This window comes from Onychomys torridus, chromosome 8, assembly GCF_903995425.1.
Source record: "Onychomys torridus chromosome 8, mOncTor1.1, whole genome shotgun sequence".
Lineage (NCBI taxonomy): Eukaryota > Metazoa > Chordata > Mammalia > Rodentia > Cricetidae > Onychomys > Onychomys torridus.
In genome coordinates this window covers 92,279,307-92,301,395 of record NC_050450.1, presented here as the reverse complement: position 1 = coordinate 92,301,395, position 22,089 = coordinate 92,279,307, and the positions used below count along the sequence as shown (strand labels likewise).

The following is a 22,089-nucleotide window of genomic DNA, read 5'->3' as shown; positions in this document are numbered from 1 at the left end:
AATGCATGGGTTATTGTTGTTGTTCTTTTCTTTTGGTTTTCAAGACAGGGTTTCCCTATGTAGCCCTAGCTGTCCTGGAGCTCACTGTAGACTAGGCTGGCCTTGACCTCTGAGATTCACCTGCCTCTTCCTCCTGAGAGCTAGGATTAAAGACATGTGCCACCACCTCCTGGTTATACAGTTACTTCATAGTTCATTCCTTTGTCACAGTATTGTCCCTCTTTGTAGCATATTTCTCAAAAGTTTTGTCTTGGAATATATAGATACATTTCCATTCACTCAGTAAAGTGCTTGTAAAAACAGTGGCACATAAGAAGTGTAATTGTAGTGATAACTGGTTTGGAAGTGCAGTTTCATTGTTCTTTGTTCAGCCACTGAAACATCCTAAGGTGTCTATTGAGCTTTATGTGCCGGCCACCAATGGTCCCTAAAAAAATTACACTTAACATTCTTGTCTTTCAATACCTCTCTCTCTCTCTCTCTCTCTCTCTCTCTCTTTTTTTTTCCTCCAAGACAGGGTTTCTCTGTGTAGCTTTGCGCTTTTCCTGGATCTCGCTCTGTAGACCAGGTTGGCCTTGAACTCACAAAGATCCACTTGCCTCTGCCTCCTGAGTGCTGGGATTAAAGGTGTGCCCAGCCCATCATTTTTTTTTTTTTTTTTTTTTTTTTTAACCTGTGATGGTTTATTCTAATGGTCTTCCTATGCTCTTCCTGTGCATAAAGCTAGCCTGAAACTCAGGTTTCCAAGTGCTGGAACTATAGGCATGTGGCACTATACCAGGCTTTCCATTATACTTTTCTTTATGAAGATTGAATTTGGGTAAAATGGAATATGTTTGCCTCAAGTAAACCATGTTGCATGGAATAAAAGTTTAAAAACAAACAAACAAACAAACAAACTTTAACCCTGGGATGGCAAAATGGGTCCAGGAGGAAAAAAATCTTGTTATGCAGGCCTGACCGCTTGAATTTTATTTTATTTTATTTTATTTGGAGACAGAATTTTGTTATGGAGCCCTGTCTGGCCTCAAGCTCACAAAGGTCCTCCTGCTTCTGCCTCCCTAGAATTAAAGGTGTGTACCACTACATAAGGCTTCAACCTGGGTTTCATCCCTGGGTTCTATAGTAAAAAGAGAGAAATGACTCCCTAAAGTTTTTCCCTTACCTCCATATATGTGCAGGCATGCCAAATTTATTGAAAACAATCCCAAGCTCTCTTACAAAAGAGATTGCTGTTCCTTAAGACTACTAATAACCCAGCTCTGCGTAAAGCTCCTCAGCTATCCAGAATCCTTTTGCACTCTAGAAAAGTACATCAGCCTCAGCCAGGCAGCTGGAGCCTTCCCATGATTCCAGAGGATGGCTTGTATGAGATGAGGTGGTTAGATTTATGGTGTCATGTTCTTCTTGCCAGTTCACCACAATTCCCATTGGTTTTATCTGCCAGGCTGACTTATGTAACCCTGGTAAAATTCTTCCTGGGCTGCCTGATCGCCTACATGTTACATTTAATTAAGAGCAGGAGCTAATGTATTTCAATTTTTTATCTCATATAATCATTCAACTCAATGTACTGTCAATGTTCTAATGGAATGTCTGGTATCCCCTCACCCCCCTTTTTGGGCACATACATTTTTATTTGTACTTATTTATATGGATTACGGGTGTGTTGTAGCTAGAGTTTTCCTGCCTGGCCCACAGTCAGTACAAATTTCTCTCACCCTCCGGTCCTGCAGCTGCTCAGATCCAACCAAGTAAGCACACAGAGACTTACATTGCTTATAAACTGTATGTTAACTGTTTTTATATCTTAAATCAACCCATTTTTATTAAACTATAAGTTGCCACGTAGCTCTTGGCTTACTGGTATGTAGTTAGAGTTTTTCTGCCTGGCCCAGTCAGGACAAATCTCTCTTACCCGCCAGTCCCACAGTCGCTCAGACCCAACCAAGAAAGCACACTAAAACTTATATTGCTTACAAACTGTATGGCTGTGGCAGGCTGCTTGTTATCTGCTTCTTCTATCTTAAATTAACCCATTTCTGTTAGTCTATACTTTGCCACATGGCTTGTGGCTTACCAGTGTCTTTACATGTTGCTTCTCATGGCGGCGGCTGGCGGTGTCTCTCCAGCCTTCTACTTCCCAGCATTCTCTACTCTCTTGTCCCGCCTATACTTCCTGCCTGGCCACTGGCCAATCAGAACTTTATTTACACAGAGCAATATCCACAGCACTGGTATCTTAACATCTTTTCATGGTGGCAACTGGCAGCGTCTCTCTGACTCAGCCTTTCACGTTTTAGAATTTTCCTCTCTCCTTGTCCCACCTGTACTTCCTGCCTGGCTACTGGCCAATCACCATTTTATTTATACAGAGCAATATCCACAACACTTTTTTTTTTTTAAAGGAAGGTTTTCACTTTAACATAGTAAAATTACAGATAACAAAACAATTAACAGGCAAGAATTACAGTTATGGGTTGGGGATTTAGCTCAGTGGCAGAACGATTGCTAGAGGCCCTGGGTTTAGTCCTCAGCTCAAAAAAAAAAAAAAATTACAGTTACATTGTCTAGTTTATTTATAATAGCTAGTTTATTTGTATTTGGCAAAATTAAAGAAGATATCTTTTATCTTATATTTGTAAGTCTAAGCTTTTGTATCTAACTTATCTTTTATCATAACTAAGGAAAATTATACCTATCTAGTCTTTAATTACATCAAAGACCTTAGAAGGATATTTTATCTGAGAAACGGGAGAACACAAGCAACTTTTGGGAGTCTTCTGAGAATAGGCAGAGACAGCTGGCAGCCTGTACAATTATCCAAAGTTCCTTTGTAAAAGTTGGGGCATCTGTCTTTAGCCCACAGGCCTAGAGTTTATTTGTGTGTGTGTGTGTGTGTGTGTGTGTGTGTGTGTGTGTGTCTTGTAGAATGTCTGGCAGTTTCCTCTGCAAAGCAGGAACCTGAAGGACCATTTTGTCAAACAAAGTTCAGTGGTCACCTTCCTATGGGTCCTGTATGTCCAGTTGATTAAGCAGTTCAGGCAAGAACAGTTTTTTGCCCAAATAACCTATTTTTGTCAAGAAGAGGATAAACTCCATATAGAGTGTCGTGTCCGCCCCCCAGCGGAGGACCGAACCCAGGGCTTTGCGCTTGCTAGGCAAGCACTCTACCACTGAGCTAAATCACCAAACCCCTATGGAGTGTCTTTGATGCCCATCCTCCTTTCTGAAGCAAATCAATGTTGCCAGGAGCAGACATGTCTCACTGTCCAGGACATCTACATTTTAACATCTACATTCTTAACCTCTGTTGATTTTATAATTGAAAAGTAGCACTACTATAAACAATTCTGAAATTTTAACTACATACTGTGTTGTTTTATATCTGTGATTTTCTTTTTCTTTTCTTTTTTTTTTTTTTTTTTTTTTAGTTATACTTTATACTAGGAATTATGCATGGTTTGCAATCTGTTCTTTATATGGTCACGATATCTATGGCACTTTAATTCATGTAGCTGATTTATTCATTATCTTCATAATTTCAAATGATGAGCTTCTAGAGATATAAAAAAAAATAAGACATTGTTCCTCAAAGTTGACGATTTGAGGATGAAAAGGTGAAGAACCATCTTCTCATTGTTGAATTACAGTGTCATCAAGGCTATAAGACATGTTTTTATTGCCTGGCCAGAAACTCTTAGATTTCCACCTGTCCTTCCTCTTGAGTACTGGGATTATAAGCACTGCATTACCATGCTCAGCCTGACATGAATTTTTTTTAAAATGCAGTACTTAGAATGAAAATAACTCAGCTTCAGTAATAGGTAAGGTAACAGTAAGTGATGAGGATAGAGCAGGAAGAAAATAGAAAAGTTGTGTTTAAGCTTCAACATTCAAAAGTCCAGTCTGTTAAGAGAACTGTCAAAATTAGCAAGAAGGTACAGGATCTGGTACTTTCCTTTTTTATGGTTTCATTTCTTGTGTGCGCACATGTACAGATGATTATAGGTATATAATGCACCTCACCTGTTTTGAAACAAGGTCATATTTTTGTAAGTGTCTGGCTTAGCACTTGATATGTAGCCCAGACTGATCTCAAACTCTTGTAAGTCCTGATTAGGCCTTCCAAGTGTTTGTGTTGTAGATGGGTACCACCACTGTCTTCTCTCTCAAGTCTGGCATCTTTAAAGAAGTATTCTATTTTAAAATGAAGCCAAAAAAAAAAAAAAACAAAAAAAACCAAAACAGCAAATAAACCCCCAGCCAATTATAGTTATATGACCTAGTTTTATAGACATTTGTAGGTTGACAAGTACAAAAAGAGAAAATTTGACTTTCAGATACTCTTTAGGAAATGTTAATAATTATTAGTATATAGTCTGTTTCACTTATTTTCTTTAGCCCCCATTGCAGTATTGTATTGCTTCTTTTTGCCTTTTTGAGACAAGATTTCTCTGTGTAGCTTTGCGCCTTTCCTGGAACTCACTTGGTAGTCCAGGCTGGCCTCAAACTCACAGAGACCCGCCTGGCTCTGCCTCCTGAGTGCTGGGATTAAAGGCGTGCACCACCACCGCCCGGCGTATTGCTTTTTTAATATATATTTCATGCATTTTATTTTATTATGCCTGTGTATATGTTAGCCTGTATTCTTTCTTTTGGTTTTTTATGAGACAGGGTTTCTCTTGTGTAGCTTAGGACCCTGTCCTGGAACTTGTTTTGGTAGGCCAGGCTGGCCTCAAACTCACAGAGATCCACCTGCCTCTGCCTCCCAAGTGCTGGGATTAAAAGTGTGTGCTCCACCACTGCCTGGCGACTACCCTGTATTCTTAAGGGATGGTGGTTTGTTTGGTTGAAAGTACAAACACTTCCTACTAAAATTATTTCATTACATAATGTAATAAATGGCCAGCATTCTGCTATTGTTCTTTGTTATGTATTTATATATGCATTTGTGCATATGTGAAAGTGTATTTATTCAGATCAGGATCCAAAAAAGGTCCTAAACATACTACCCTTTTCTGTTAGGTCTTTTAAACTTTATTTAATCTGTAATAGTATCTTACTACTACTCATTAATGTTAAAATAGGTCATTTACCCTATACTGCTCTCAACATTTTGAATGTTTGTGTCTCTGTGGTGTTACTGTGCTCTGTTTTACTTTTCTATATACTGATAATTTATTCTAGAGATTTAATTATTGGTTTCAAGGTGGCAAGAGTGCTTTGTAGATGAAACTGTGTCCTGCCTATTGTATCTAAAAGTTAAATGATGTCTTTTATTGTGATATTAAGGTTCATCATTAGGTTAGGTTGAGGTGTTAATTTATTCAGTGTTTGTTTTGTTTTTTGTTTTGTTGTATTTGGTTTTTTGAGACAGAGTTTCTCTGTGTAACAGTCCTGGTTATCTTGGAACGTGCTCTGTAGACCAGGCTGGCCTCAAACTCAAAGAGCTCTTCTGCCTTCCAAGTGCTGGGATTAAAGTTGTATGCCATCACCACCCAACAAAGCTACTGTGTTTTAAAGAGCGAATGCCTGTGTAAGTGTGCACTAAAGGTGCAGACCACAGGACAGTTTTATTCTTAGAAACTCTACCTTTTGGGGTAGCGCACTTGCTAGGCAAGCACAAGGCCCTGGGTTTGATCCTCAGCTCAAAAGAAAAAGAAACTCTACCTTTTGAGACAGGGTCTCTTAGACTTGGCTGGGCAGTTGGATTCTCTATTTCCTCTACTCCCAGTGCAAAAATTACATGCTTAGATGGAACCCAGATTCTCAGGCTTGCAAGGTGAGCACTTTGCCAACTGAACTATCTTCCACATCTCTTTTTTGTTTCTTTTTTTAGTTTTTTTTTTTTTTAAACTTTATTTTATGTGCATTGGGTCTGAAGGTGTCTGATCTCCTGGAACTGGAATTAGAGACAGTTGGGAGCTGCCATGTGGGTGCTGGGAATTGAACTCGGGTCCTCTGGAAGAGCAGTCAGTGCTCTTAACCACTGGGCCATCTCTGCAGCCCCTAATAATTCGAGCCTTTTATTATTTACTTATTTACTAGGTTTTTTGGGACCTGATTAGATTCTCTATGTAGCCCTAGCTGTCCTGGGACTTGCTCTGTAGACCAGGCTGGCCTCTATTTCAGAGATCCTCCTGCTTCTGCTTTCCAAGTGCTAGGACTAAAGGTGTGCCTGGTCCAAACCTCCTTTTGAAAATTTATTTTGGTTGGGACTGTGGAGGTGGCTCAGCAATGAAGAGCACTTGCTGTTCTTGCAGAGGACCGGTTTACGGTTCCCAGCACCCACGTAGCTCATATCTGCCTGTAACTCTGGTTACAGGGATCCAGTGCATTTTCCTGCTTCCTTCGGGCACTATGCACCCATATGCCTAAAATAGAAGTAAAATCTTAAAAAAAGAATACATCTTTTGGAGTCAGTATCTTGCTATGTAGCATAAGCTAAGCTTCCTGCCTCTCAGCTTTTGCCATAGACTTAATGTGAATTCAGGGTCTTTAGAATCTAGAAATAACTTACGTTCATAGGGTGGTTAATAGATCTTTCTGTTATTTGGTTCATGTATTGTAATTAATGGAGGATGTTTGGCATACTGAATGGAAATGAGGCTACAAATAAATATACTCAGTTTTTTGTGTATGCAAAAAAATGGCCAAATGTTCAGAGTAGATAGATAAAAGTCCTTTTTGCAGTGCTGGAGAAGTGGCTCAGCAGGAGTTGCTTCCTGCTCTCTGAGGTTTGGTAGCCTCCAGTCACTTGTAACTCCATCCCTAAGGGGATCTTCTAACCTCTTCTGTTCTCCATGGGTACCTGCATATACATGACAATTACTTACGTAGGCACTTGCCCCCCACCCCCTAAACAGCCTTGTGTGCTGTTACTACTGTTGTAGAGCATCGATCACCACCAATAGTGTGAGGCAAGTAATAAAGTTAATGTAATACATTAAAACAGTAACTGTATTATTGCCATAAAATGTAGAGATAATGACTAGAGAGATGGCTCAGCAGTTAGGAACTCTTGCTGCTTTTGGAGAGACTGGAATTTGATTCCCAGCACCCCCACAAGTTGACTCAAAACTTCCTATAACTGCAGCTCCAAGGGATCAGACACTTTCTGACCTCCAGTGTTATCCACAATCATGTGTACGTGCGTACACACATGCACACAAATCTAAACTCTAGAGATAATGGTCACACTTTTGTTAAGCACTCTCATGCTTTTCGTTGTGCTATAGACATTAAATACTAAGTCAGGGTAACAACGCTTTGAAGTAGGATTTTAACAAGGAAGAAATAGTCTTAAAGGAGGGAGAAGGAAACGTTCTGACTTGTATATAATCATGCCTTCTCAACTCAGTCTAGTTGGTTATTTTGCTTCAATTCTCGACTTTATTGCTTAATCTATCAGCTTTTATATCCTTACTCTCATCCTCCATTAATTAAATTGTTGGTATTGTTAAGGAGTCCAGTAGTTGACCCTGTATGGATAAAATGAGTCATTAATTTTAAAAATGGATCATCATTTAGGAAACTAATAGAAATTATTCAACTTGCCCCAGAGCTCCTGAATAAAAAACTTGGGTTGGAGACCAACAGCTAGCATTTAGCAAACTTGGCTGGCTTAAAGTTAAACTTCATACAGGGTTTCTTATTCATATTACTTCAGTGGATAAGACAAAAATGAGTCAGTCTTTTAGAACAGGAATGGTTTTCAAACTGCAAATCATATTCAGATCTGAAGGAATCAGATGCTGTTTTATCATAGTCGTTAAGAACTTTGCAGATAAAATGATTGGAATATCTTGTCTTTATAATAACTTCTACTTGGGAATGCAGGCTCATTTATACCTGCAATCAAAGTACTTGGCAAACTGAGGCAAGAGAATTGCCACAAGTTTGAGTACAGTTTGGGCTGCACAGTTTAAGCACCTTCGCCTTATCCCACCCCCAAAAAGCTAAAATACTTGCAGTCATTTGAGAAAAAAAAAATTGACATTTGTGGAGGCCAAAGAACACTTAGGTATAAGCTATGTAAATGGTAATCTTAACTTTGAGGTCTTTTCTGTAGAAGTTTAAAAATGTGAGTGTAGGCTTGGGGAAAAAAAAATAGTTCTGCAGTTAAGAGCACTGGCTGCTTTTACAGAAAGGGATTTGACATCCTCTTCTGGCTTCTCTGGGCACCAGGCAAACATGTGGTATATATACATTCATGTAGGCAAGAACAAGTTACCTTCTATCTCAGATCATCCTTGGTTAGATTTTTGATGTGGGAACACTTTTGGTCATGGAATAAAACTTTTTGTTAAGATTCCTTTTGATAAATGTTATGTTCTTCATAAGAAATTGCTGTTTATAGCAGCATTTCTCTGAAACTTAGCAGATGGCAATTTTTAAAAACTTTTTTAATTTAACAAACAAAAATGGTGTTCTCTTGCATATGTGCACAGAAGCCAAAATGAGCAGAATACTTAACATTGCTTCACAAAGTTTAAACTAAAACATGCATGATATGTCTATGCGTGGTCCAGTCCTGCTGAGATGTACAGGGTCTATTTGAGTATAAAGTCCCCACTGCCCCAGCTCTACACCCCTTAACCATAGCATGCATTTCCCTTAAAAGATAGTCCCCTCCACCCTATCCCCCATGCAGGTTCCAGTTTATACTTTGGATTATAAATAACATAGAGGAGTCTATCTGTCCTCTGCTACCAAAAAAAATCTAAACATCTGTCTGCTCTAGAAATCTAAACTTAACAAAACATGGTTCTTATATTCTTATCACCAAAAATCACTGCTCCTAAATAATAGTTGTTTAAATATTTGCTAATAGAATTGGAGGATGAGTGATAGAATTGAAAATGTGTTAACTTCTTGGCTGAGTAATCTACCAACATACACACATCTCATTTTAACATCAGGAAATCTGGTAAGAAAATTAAATGTTGAAAGGTGTGTCGGCAGTATAAGAGCACCTATGAAACAGGTTTCCTGTTGCTACAAACATCTCTAGTAAGCTGTAACTTGGTAAAAAGGAAAATGAGAATAAGCTAATAGAAAATTTGAAAAGGGCTTTCTTTTCTCTGTCTAGGATTTATTTTAAACTTGAGGATTATTTTACACCAGACAAATTGGTTGTTTCCTCTTGACCCATGTGTTCTTCCTCAGCAGTGGTTAATGTTATTGAAGCTAGTTTTTACCATCTAGGGTGGAACTTTTAAGTGATTATAAAGCCCAAGACTTAAGAAAGCCAGACTTGGTGTCTGGCAGTTGTGGCTCATGCCTTTAATCTCAGCACTCAGGAGGGCAGAGGTAGGCAGATCTCTGTGAGTTCAAGGTCAACCTGGTCTACAGAGAGAGTTCGAGGACAGCCAGAGCTATAACAACAGAGAAACCCTGTCTCGAAAGCAACAACAACAAAAGTTCAGACTTGTAGGTAACTTTAAAACATCTATTTCAGAGCTGAAGAGATGACTTAAGAGCACTGGCTGTTCTTCCAGAGGACCTGGGTTTATTTCCCAGCACCCACATGGTGACTCACATCTGTCTGTAACTCCAGTTCCAGGCACCCTTGCACAGACGTGCATATTGGCAAAATACCAACACACATAAAATATAAATAAATCTTTAAAAAAGAAATCTATTTCATGATTTTTGTCTTTTAGAAATTTCTTTCATCTTATTCTTTTACCTTTTTCTCTTTTGTACCTTTGATGATAAAGAATTGAGAACAAGGTTATAGTTATGTTTTTAATATACACACTGCATTGATAGTAGGATTTCACCATTTTTTGAATAACATCACTATGAAGCAGATAGATATTGCTGTTATTTGCAAAGGTCAGTTTACAGGTCTAGAATTATAAAAAGTAGAAACATTGATTGAACATTATTATACTTCTCTTTATTTCACAATGGTTTTGAATTTATCTTTCCTTCTTCCTGTCTCGTAGTCACTCTTTCACTGGGTGCTGGCAACTGTGGTGTTCTCTGTATGTTCTGGGACAGCCTCAGTTTTACTTACTTTTCCCTTTTGGTTTTATGAATTTAAACAGGAAGAAGATTTCAGGCTTTCTTTCTTGCACTCTTGGAAGTAGCATATAACCCTTTGAAATTACTTACCTGCCAGTTATTGGTTGAGCATAGCTCTGTTATCTGTAATTTGTTATAAAGTCATTTTACTTAGGATTTCTTTTTTTTTAAGACTCTGAAGTATTTGTGTTTTTTCATTCATTCATTCGTTCATTTCTGTTATCAGCTTGATACAGTACAAATTCTTATCCTAATTGTGAAATGTTTCACTGAGGGTTGCCCAGTGATTGAGTAAAACCAAAACTTATTATAAGCCACAATCATCCTAGGGTTCCCCCTGCTATGTAGCCTTCCTAGTTCTGTGGGATGCAGTCTGATTGTTCTTTGCTTTATATCTAGAATCCACTTATGAGTGAGTACATACCATGTCTTTCCTGGGTTTGGGTTATCTCACTCAGGATGATATTTTCTAGTTCCATCCCTTTGCCTGCAAATTTCATGCTGTCATTGCTTTTCTCTGCTGAGTAGTACTCCATTGTGTATATGTGCCACATTTTCTTAATCCATTCTTCAGTTGGGCATCTAGGTTGTTTCCAGGTTCTGGTTATTATGAATAGTGCTGCTATGAACATAGTTGAGCATGTATCTTTGTAGTATGGTTGCGCATTCCTTGGGTATATGCCCAAGAGTGCTGTGGCTGGGTCTTGAGGTAGATCCATTCCCAATTTTCTGAGAAACCGCCATACTGATTTCCACAGTGGTTGTATAAGTTTGCACTCCCAACAGTGGAGGAGTGTTCCCTTTCCTCCGCATCCTCTTCAACATAGACTGTCATTAGTGTTTTTGATCATAGCCATTCTGACAGGTGTAAGGTTTTGGTTTGCATTTCTCTGATGGCTAAGAATGTTGAGCATTTCTTTAAATGTCTTTCAGCCATTTGAGATTCTTCTTTTGAGAATTCTCTGTTTAGCTCCTTAGCCCATTTTTTAATTGGATTGTTCAGTAATCTGCTGTCTAGTTTCTTGAGTTCTTTATATACTTTGGAGATCAGCCCTCCGTCAGATGTGGGGTTGGTGAAGGTCTTTTCCCATTCTGTAGGCTGTAGTTTTGTCTTACTGACCTGTCTTTTGCCCTACAAAAGCTTCTAAGTTTCAAGAGGTCCCATTTATTAATTGTTGTTTTCCTCAGTGTCTGTGTTGTTTATTATGTATACAGTGTTCTGCCTGCATGTGTGCCTGCATGCCAGAAGAGGGCATTGGATCTCATATAAATGTGCAGACTTCTGGAAGAAACAGCCAGTACTCTTAACCTCTAAGCCATCTTTCTAGCCCTTACTTTGGGTTTCTTAATAGCCCCCCCCCCTTTTGATTGATTATAAGGGAAGAACTGAAGATTAAGTGTATGTGTATTTTTTCTGCTAATACCTCTGTATACTACATGTGAGCCTGCTGCCTGAGGAGGCAGTGAGCTTGAACCCTCCATGTGGGTGGTGGGAATTGAACTCATGTCCTTTGCCAACAGCAAGTGCTCTTAACCACTGAGCCAACTCTCCAGCTCTCATCCAGCCTTGTTCTATCTTGAGTAAAACTAGATGGCTTGGCAGCACTAGAGTCAGGTGTTTGTGATATAGTTCCGAATCTAGGTTTTGTTGTTACTTTTAGGTAGATCAGTAACTTGTAGTTTATCTTAGATAAAAGTGTCTGTTAGTTTGTATTGCTCTGTTGGTTTGGGCAGTACTGGCAATCGTTGAAGATGGGGTGTGTGAAAGTGCAGTTTTGATAACAATAATCATATTTGGATTTGTGGCCTAATGAATTGAGTGGAAGGGATAATACAGGAAATTGTCACTTTTCAGTATTAGCAGAAATCAAATCACTTAGCACTTTCTGTTTTAAAATGGTCTTGCTGCTATGTTTAATGGTACTCAACTTTAACCCCAGTGGCAAAAGATGGTGGATTTTTTTTTTTTTTTTTTTTTTTTTTAAGTTAGAGGCCAGCCTGATCTACATAGCATGTTTCAGGACAGCCAAGGCTACACACTGCCTCAGGGGGAAAAATATGTGTTGGAGGATGTCTTGCTGTTTTATTAGGCAGCCTAGGCTATCTTCAAATACATAATCCTCCTAATTTAGCACTTTTTATTTTAATTTGAATAATTTTTCTGTGGATGATGTCACTGATGCCTTTCAGAATCTACTATATAATTTTTACAAAAACAAAAGAACCCTGGTCCTCACATTAAGAGAGATTAATCTCCTTAGTGTTCCTTCTAACAAAGTATTTCCACTGTCTATACCATTCAAGATGATTTTAACAAACTAAAGGAACCTCAGAATAAAACTAAAAACGAAAACTAATCCTTTATGTTTGGACACATTAACCAAACATTAAGCTGAGTCTTACATTTACAAAGAGAAATTTAAGTGCTGTTCAGCATATGGTTTTAGAATGATTATAGAGCTTGTTTTTATGACTTTTTCCTCAAAGATTGTATGTTGGTTTTGGTAGGATATCCTCAATTAGAGGTATATAACTCCACTAAATCTATGAGGGCTATAAAAACAAGTCCAGGTAACCTCAAAAAAACCTATTAATACTGTTTATAAACCAGAACTAGCTTTGGTTGGCTATATTGAAATGTATTATTCTTTCAGTATCTTTTCAGATTTTGGGGGGGGTTTTACTTAATTTTTTTTCATTTTACATACCAACCCCTGTTCTCCCTTTCTCCCCTTGTCCTGTTCCCCTCAGACTTTTAAAGTGTTGCTTTTTTCCCCCCTAACTCACTTGACTATACATTGCTGCTGCTGCTGCTGCTGCTGCTTTTAAAATGCCTAAACTCAGAGATAACAAATGAGTTTCATCTTTCTTGGGCAGTTTAAAGTGATTGGTGTTCTGGAACAGTTTCCTGACATGACTTACAGGTTTATGAGCTGAGTTCACCAACTGTGACTAGCCATGACCCTGAATCTGTCTCATGTCATCTCCATGCACATTTTTATTGACCTATAATAGTAATAGTCGTTTTGTGTGTGTTTTCCCATTCTGTATTGTTGAAATTAGGCATTGGTTTATACTGTAATTGGTAAGCAATAGTACATTGAGTTTCTTTAATACTTGTGTGTTCCTGCAATAGCATTTACACTTAATTCTTGCTTTGATGTGAAATTTTCGCTTAGCATTGTCTTGAGAATTAGTCATGTTGACACACAGAGATCTGGGTGTTTTTTTTTTATTACTATAGGAAAATCTTTTAAGGAATAAACTAAATTATTTGCCTTCATTAGCAGAAGTAGATTATGTTATGCATCTGTTTCTTGAGTACACATAAAAATATATTCTCAGAAGCATAATTTCTCTGATTGGCATGCACTGTTTTTGTTTTGGTTTGGTTTGGTTTTTTTGTTTTGGTTTGTTTTTACTTAGCTAATTCTTTGAAGACTGGATGTTCCAGTTTTGACATTTATCAGCAATATAAAATAGGTTCTGCTTTTCTTATCTTCTATGGGACTTTTTCTAGTCTGTTTTGAAAGACTTTATATGTTTGTATATTTCAGTTTTCCTTAGTGAATTAATAGTTCTGTGTCTTAAACTATATTTTGGACTTCTGTCATGCTATCTTTAGTCCTTTTAAAAATATTTTTCTTGTGTTTTAGAGACAGGATTTCACTCTGCAGCCTATGCTGCCCTCAGTCTTGTAGTAATCCCTCCTATCTCTCGGCTTCATGAGGATGGGGATTACAGGTGTGTGCCGCTGTGTCCAGTGTGGTACTGAATCTTCAGTATGCTTGATTTAGACATTCTGTACTAAGAAATATTTGTTCTTTAACTTTGTTCACTAGATTTTTGTAGTATGCTGAAATTTTGATTGTTTCTATGTCTTAATTTGAAAATTCTTCCCCACTCTTTAACTCTCAAATACTCATTTTTATTTTAAGATTGGCTAAGCCAAAGTCATAGCAGCAAGTCATAACATAAAGTGATTTTAATTTTGTCCATGTAAAGAGCTGACAATTCATGTATCCAGTCATACATTTTAAGAGTCTACATTGTGTTCTTTTGGTCTTCTGTTCATCTTATACTGCCATAATTATTACTACTTTATAATAAATCTGTGAAGCCTGGTCATTCTAGTTTCTATCATACTTTACTTTTCTGAATTTCTGTTCTCTGCTTCCAATTAGAACTATTTTAGAGGGCCTAGAGAGGTGGCACTGTGGTTAAGAGCACTGACTACTTTTAAGAAGACTTAGGTTTGATTCCCAGCCCTCAACTAATGGCTCACAACTCTTCCATCTCCAAGGGATCCAACTCCCTCTGTTGGCCTTCATGAGTACCAAGCATGCACACTATAAGTAAACATACATGCAGGAAAAAAAATCACCTATACACATAAAATAAAAAATTTCAAGTTAAGTGCCACACCCTCCCAAAATATAGCACACACCTGTAATTTTGCACTGAGGAGATGGAGGCTAGATGATGAGGAATTCAAGGTCATCCTTAGATGTATAGCAAGTTCAAGACCAACTTGAGATACAAGAGACCCTGCCTCTAAACAGCAGCAGCAATAACAATACCCCAAGCAAATCACTGTTTAAATTTAATTGAGATTTAAAAAAAAATTCTTGACTGTATATGAGATAATCACAGTGCTAAAGAGTATATTCTATAATTTATGTAGAATATTTATAGCTTTCTGATTTTATTTATCTGTAAAATTTCCGTAGTATTAGCTTTCATTAGTGTTAGGATACTTGCTAAGTAAATGAAGCTTTCTTCTCTGCTGTGAAGTTTTTTATGTTGATCTTTATTCAGAAGCTTTGAATTTCTGTGTTTGTAATAATTCTTAATGCTTCTTGGATTTTAAAACAAATAAAAAGCTGGATGGTGATAGTGCACGCCTTTAATCCCAGCACGCAGGAGGCCAGCCAGAGCTAAATAGTGAAACCCTGCTTCAAAATAAACAAGGATGGATGGGTGGGTGGATAGATGCGTGGATGGGTGGATGGATGGAAAAATATTAACAAAGAAAATGTCTATCAGAGTTACAGTAAGCACCTCTACTTAGTTGCACCTCTGTTTAAGTTTTGGAAGGGAATTTAATGAAGGGTTTTACCCCAAGACTACTGTGGATTGTGTGTTTTGTCTTTTTGTCTATCTTTACATCATAGTTAGTCTACATAAAAACTTACCCACTCTGGTCCTCTCCCTATTTAGCATAGATGTTAGTGCTGCTCTTGGATTTCACTCAGTTTATTTTCTTGTAGGAAACGCAGATCTGAATGGAGATGGGCTGCAGACCGCGCAGCCATTGTCAGCCGCTGGAACTGGCTTCAGGCCCATGTTTCTGACTTGGAATATCGAATTCGTCAGCAAACGGATATTTATAAACAGATACGTGCTAATAAGGTAAGGGTTACATTTCTGGTGTTTTCTGACCCATTTAAAAGCTACCATTATCCCTTTTCTCCCACTCCTTCTCATTCTTTCAGTAACTCTTTAACTATGTCAAAATAAATGGTTTGACTTACTCGGTATAATAGTTAGTTTAATAGCCTGATGGTACTAGTGTAGCTCAGAAAATAATAGAATGTAATGCTCAGTTGACATATGATTAGGAAAAATGGGATCTGGGCCAATATGATAAAAAGAAACCATATAATACAACTACAGACTTTTCTTATCTATTTAATTTTGAGAAAGACATGAGATCTGCTTCTTCATTTTTCTTATTTGATTAGACATATCCTCTTATTGCTGAGCTTCTCTTTCTTGATGAAAAAATTTTAATTAAAATACTTAAAATATCAAATATCAAAAACCTAGACATAACATAGGTAGAAATTTTATTTTCTTGTCTTCTGTTTGCAGAGGACTGATAATTACCTTGATAGAGACATTGAACAGTGACTTGAAAAGTCATTGTAGGGGTGGAAAAATAGTCTTCTGTTCATTTTGAATTTGACTTGAGGAAAATTATACACCGGAAGCAAATCCTTCAACAGATAGTGGGTGCTTACTGTGTACCCACTGTGGTTTCTAGTAGGATTTACCAGTGAACAAAAATCCTACTTTCATGGTGCTTACATTCTTGCAAAGCAACTTTTATAAAATAGTTTGTGATTTGGGGCTCTAGAAACCCAACTGAGGTCATCAGGCTTGGTGGCAAGCACTGTAACCTGCTAAGTTAGCTCATCAATCCCCTGCAAACATTTTAAAGCCTAAAATGCAGGCTGAAGGGATGGATAGCTCAGCGGTTAAGTGTTTCCTGCTCTTCCTGAGGATCTGAATGCATTCCTAGTATTCATGTTGGACTTCACGGCTGCCTGTCACTCTAGCTCCAAGATGCCCTTTGACCTCTAAGAGTGTACACAAACATATTAATAAAATAATACTAATAAAAATAAGTCTTTAAAGAATAGTATGGAAGCTACATGGAAGCTACATGACTGACATATAGTCTAGGTAAAGCCTAATGCTCTTTAAAATTCATTATGTTTTATCTTTACTGTTTCTAAAAGTCTTAAAAACTGTGTGTGTGAGTGTACACACACACACACACACACACACACACACACACACACACACACACACCCACCCACCCCAGAGCAACACTTCAGGTGAGTTCCTCAGATGCTCCTCGTCTTTTCTTCTTTTGAGACAAGAGTCACTTGTAATTGTCCTGGAGCTTGCTAAGTAAAAGTCTAGTCTGGCAGACCAGAGCCCCAAGGATCTGCCCATCTCTGACATTCTAGTACCTCTAGGATTGTAGGACTGCCCCATTATACTTGACTTTCTATTTTATTTTTTTGGTGTGGGCTTTTGGCAGTTGAACTCAGGTTTCTCTGCTCCCAAAAAGTTCATACTCATTTGTTTCCTAGATAACTTGTTTTAAAAAATTAATTGAAGCAAAACTTAAATATATTCCAGAGGTAGTAAATATTTTAGTTCCATTAAGTGATCATCACAAGGGAAACTTTTAAATGTGTCCATAGATAGTAAAGTGGGGTGGAATCCCAGAGTAAATTACTGCGTCAGGGATACCTTTTCAGTGTCTATGTGGGGGCTTTTACAGCTAAGAAGTGTGAATTTCTATATTTAGGAATGAGAGTTTCCTGAGGCTAGTATAATATAGTCATTTTTGTTACTTTATTTATTTTACATACATTCAAAACATGTACATATGTTTTTATATTCTCCATTATAAAACTGATCCATTGATATTTTGTATAGCACAAATATTTCACTTAGACCTAGGGAATTAATCACAATTGTGAAAATACATCTTGATTTAAAATACTATTATTCATTTACTTATTTATTGTATGTATGAATATTTTGCCTACATGTTGCATACCTGGTTTCTGAAGAAGGTTTCAGATCCCCTGGAACTGGAATTATAGATGGTTGTGTTGGGAATACAACCTAGGTCATCTGCAAGAGCAATAAGATCAGAGGACAGAGCCAGCCACTAGTTAGCTATAGAGGCCAGCAGTGGTGGTACACATCTAATCCCAGCACTCGGGAGATTGAAACAGGAAGTGATATGGCTGGATGGAGAGAGGAATGTAAGGTGGGAGGAGAAAGAAACTCAGTCTTTTCCTGAGGAGTTGATGATCCTTTGTCTCTCTGACCTTTCAGCACTTACCCCAATATCTGACTCTGAGGTTTTATTAAGACCCATTAGGATTTGATTTGTGCTACACTTATACACTAAGCCATCTTGAGATACTGTAGTAGATTAAGGTGCTTGCTGCCAAACCTGATGACCTGAGTTGGATCTCCAGGACCTCCATGGTAGAAGGAGAGAACTTACTCATTTGAGTTGTTCCCTAATGTCCTTATACAAGGCATGTTTGTGTGCATGCTTACACATACACATGTAAATAAATGATGCAAAAAGAATAAATTTTAATCTTAGAATATCTAAATGTATGGCTTAAGGTTGCTGATTCTCTGTAGTAATTCTTTTAGGAAACTTTTGGAAATCTTATAGAAAAATCAAAGAATCAAAGAAAAACAGGTTCAGATTTGTATTGATATCCCTATTTACTCCCAAGTCAAAGCTAATCCACCATAAAATTTCGGGAGTGTGTGTATACTTTTTAGCTACTTTTTTCTCCTAGGCACATAAAAATTTCTTACATGTGAACCTTAAATATTTCCCTATCATTTAAAAAAGTATTTTTGACTTTAACTATGACCTTTCTTTGTCGACTTGTTATGTGCTTGTTCAGATATCCTGTGCTGTCCCTGTATATACCTTCTAGGGGGGGTGAGTCTGTAGACAGATGCCACCATCTGGTGACATGACATGGATGATACTGATATACTGATGCTGGTGACAGGATAGAAACAGATGAAGAACCTAAGTCCTTATTATGTCACTGCTGCTCACATACTTTAATGCAGTTCTTATTAGAGCATTTAAAAAAAAATCCTCTTTAAATGATGTTATGAGGAATGCTGTAATAAAACATTTTTACCTGATTCAAAAACAGTTATAATTTTATCTGCTTTTGTTGTTTGTTTGTTTGTAAACAAGTAGCTTATACTGGCCTTGAACTTCTGTTCCTTATGCTTCTACAGACAAAGTGCTGGAATTACATTTGCTTTTTAAAATTTATTTGTTTTTATATTTTATGGATAGGGTATGAGTGTTATGCTTGCACCCATATGTGCCTGATGCCTATGGAGGTCAGAAGAAGGTGCACATCTTTTGAAGCTAGAATAGTTGATGTTTGTGAGCTACCATGTGGATGCTGGGAACCAAACCCAGTTCTCTACAAAAGCAGCAATACTCTTAACTGCTAAGCCTTCTCTCCAGCCCCTGTTCTGAAGATATAGTACTTTTCTATGCTGACACGAGAAAGGATCAGAAATGGAATGGGTTTAGAACAATAGAAATAAGTTCTTTTCAAAGTTCCGGAAGCTAGAAGTTGGAAAGTCAGGGTATTCACCAAGGCATGCTCTGTCTAGGGTTATAGAAAAGATTCATTTCTTGCCTTTTCCTAAATGGTCGCTGCTGCCTGTCCTTGGGTTTTTTTGTTCGTTTGTTTTGTTTTTTTTTTTTTTTTTTTTTGGCTTGTAGGTGCATCATTCATTGCCTGTCTTCACAATGCTAACTTTTTTATGTATTCCTGTGTCCAAATTTTCCTCTTAAAAATAACACCAGGCAGGGTGCTCACAAGATGACTCAGAGTAAAGGCCAGTGTCTTACTCCAGAATCATGTAAAGTTTTAAGGGGAGAGCCAAGTCCACAGATTTGTGCTTTCTCCTCTACACATGGCATGTTAACATGCATATCATGTGCACGTGCGCACGCACACACACAATAATAATAATAATAATAAAAATTAGGTAAATAAAAATATACAATGTCATATTTACTGTCCACACTAGAGAGTGTATCTTCCCTTGATGTCATCTGTAAAGAAATAACTGCACAACCTCATTCTCAGCATGAATTTTGAAGGAGTGATCTAAGGTTCAGCCTAACAGATAAGTCTTAAAACTTACTCCAATTATACATTAACATGAGTTTGGTTTTTATATAGCAGTATAATAATAGAGGCCTTTTTTCTTGAAAAAGTGTGCCAGGCCCTTTTCTAAATATTTTAGTGTTATCCACATTCACTTTAACTAATTAGTTTGGTGATTCTGGACATTAGTTCCCTGCATTTGCACTTCTTGCACAAGTACTAATATTGTGCTCTATCTCCAGGGTCTCACTAATTAACCCAGGATGTCATTAACTCATTTTGTAGCCTAGACATGGGCTTGGACCATGAGGCCCAGCTCATGGTTTAATTTTTATTTAATTTATTCCAGGATTTTAAATATAAACAAATGAAAGGTCATTTAAATGAGTGCACAGAGCTGAGATTTGAGTATCTAATTCCAGGGCTATGGTTCAGTTTAGCAGTTGCTTTGTTTACTTTGTAACTTACAAAGTGGGAGGATATTTTTCTCCTGCTATAGTAGATGTGACAAACTGGAGAAGGAATATGCTAAGTACTGCTGTATTTGCATCTGTGATTTGCCAAGCTTGCATGGATTGTACTTCACTTTTTATGAGATGATTTTATGCTTGGTGATGGTTGGTTGAGTTTTGAATTTGTCTTTGGGTAGATTAGGGGACATGGAACTTTTTTTAAAGTACTTGTCACATGTTAGCATTAATTTTTTGTTACAGATGAGGAAGCTCAGTTACATTTTCTGCCCTCCCTTCCTTCCCAAGGTGTCATTTAGCTCAGATTTGCTTCAACTCACTATGTAACCAAGGATGACTTTGAATGTTTGGTCCTCCTGCCTCTGCCTTCTACGTACTCAAGTTAAAGGTGTCTACCATCATATTTGGCTTTTTAAGGTGGTGCTTTGTTGTATGTAAAGGTTTTTAGGCAGTCTTTCACTGTGTAGCACACTCCAGCCTTGTAGTTCAGGTTATCCTCAGTTCAATGCTACCTCCGTGGTTACTGGGGGTTATAGAGGGTATACCACCATTCCTGATTTACTTTCCTGTACATTGAACTCCCTCCCTCCCTATTTTTCTCGCTCCCTTTGAGTTAGGGTTTCTCTGTGTAACATTCCTGGCTGTCCTGGCCATGAACTCACAGAGATCCGTCTGTCTATGTCTCCAGAGTCCTGGGATTAAATCACCAACACCACCTGGCTGATTTTACCTTTCTTTTTGTAGCTTTGGAGCCTGTCCTGGAACTCACTCTGTAGCCCAGGCTGGCCTTGAACTCACAGATCTACCTGCACCTGCCTCCCGGGTGCTGGGATTAAAGGCTCGTGCCACCACCGTTGGCCGATTTTACCTTTCTTAAAAGTATTCTGCTTGGCGTTGGTGGCACACACCATTAATCCCAGCACTCGGGAGGCAGAGCCAGGCAGATCTCTGTGAGATCGAAGCCAGCCTGGGCTACCAAGTGAGTTCCAGGTAGGTGCAAAGCTACACAGAGAAACCCTGTCTCAAAAAACCAAAAACAAAAAACAGTATTCCAGGGACCTTGAAAGACATTCAAACAGTTAAGCACATACTACTCTTCTCCAGATTTTGATTCCCAACACCCATATACCAGCCCACAACTGTCAATAATCCCAGTCCTAGGGGATCAAACACTTTCCAGAGGTATTGTATGCATGTGGTACATAGATAGAGATTAAGTCAAAATACATTATGCGTAAAGTAAAAATAAATTATAATAAAGTCTTAAAGTGATCTATTCATTTAAAAAAGGGGAAAGCATTTGAGGATTGTTGCATTGCTAGGGGTTCCAGGGTCTAGACACTGATTCTGTTCTATCAAAAGTTAGCTCTGTAACCTTCTAAATCTTATGTACTTATCCTCCCAAAGATTCCTTTTGGAAATAAGTATTTTTGTTGTTCTCTGACAAAAGTACAATTTCTAGTAATTCCTCCTCTTTTGGGATTTTTTATTTTTGTTTTTGTTTTTGTTTTGTTTTGTTTTGTTTTTTTGGTTTTTTGTTTGTTTGTTTGTTTTGGGTTTTTTTGTTTTTTGGTTTTTGGTTTTTTTTTTTTTGAGACAGGATTCCTCTGTAGTTTTGGTTCCTGTCCTGGAACTCACAGAGATCTGCCTGGCTCTGCCTCCCAGTGCTGGGATTAAAGGTGTCTGCTGCCGCCTTCCTCCTCTTTTACACACTGTGGTATCTTTAGATTTTTGTTTGGGGAATAGTCTGGCCTTCAACTTGTAGCAAAGGGGGATCTTGAACTCCTTATTTTGTTGTTGCTAACTCCTGAGTGCAGTACCACTTACTGTTTGTGTTGTACTCTGGGAGAGAATTGAGGGCCTCATACATACTTATATTTTTGTTTGAATTTTCCTGGGTCAGCTAGTTAGCTCCCCTCCCCCCATTTTTGAAAATACTTACTGATGTTTTACAATCTTTCATCTAAGCTGTTAATGCCCAATATGCAGGATACACAGATAAGGAACTTCCCTTAAGCATTCAGGAGGGTGGAACCTGGCAGGGAATTAGCATAGAGAGGATATCAAGGTCAAGGTCAGCAAGCAAGGCAACAGTTGCC

The 22,089-nt window shown here is 37.9% G+C and overlaps 1 protein-coding gene across 8 annotated transcripts in view; it reads left to right on the top strand.

Moving 5' to 3' along the window:
- The window catches only part of Kansl1 (KAT8 regulatory NSL complex subunit 1), a 138,079-nt gene that overhangs the window by 75,771 nt on the left and 40,219 nt on the right, over positions 1 to 22,089 (top strand). For all 8 annotated transcript variants that reach the window (XM_036195440.1, XM_036195439.1, XM_036195438.1 and 5 more), the window contains one exon: positions 15,306 to 15,447. In XM_036195440.1, coding sequence (XP_036051333.1) covers positions 15,306 to 15,447 — 142 coding nt within the window. The remainder of the gene's footprint in view (positions 1 to 15,305; positions 15,448 to 22,089) is intronic.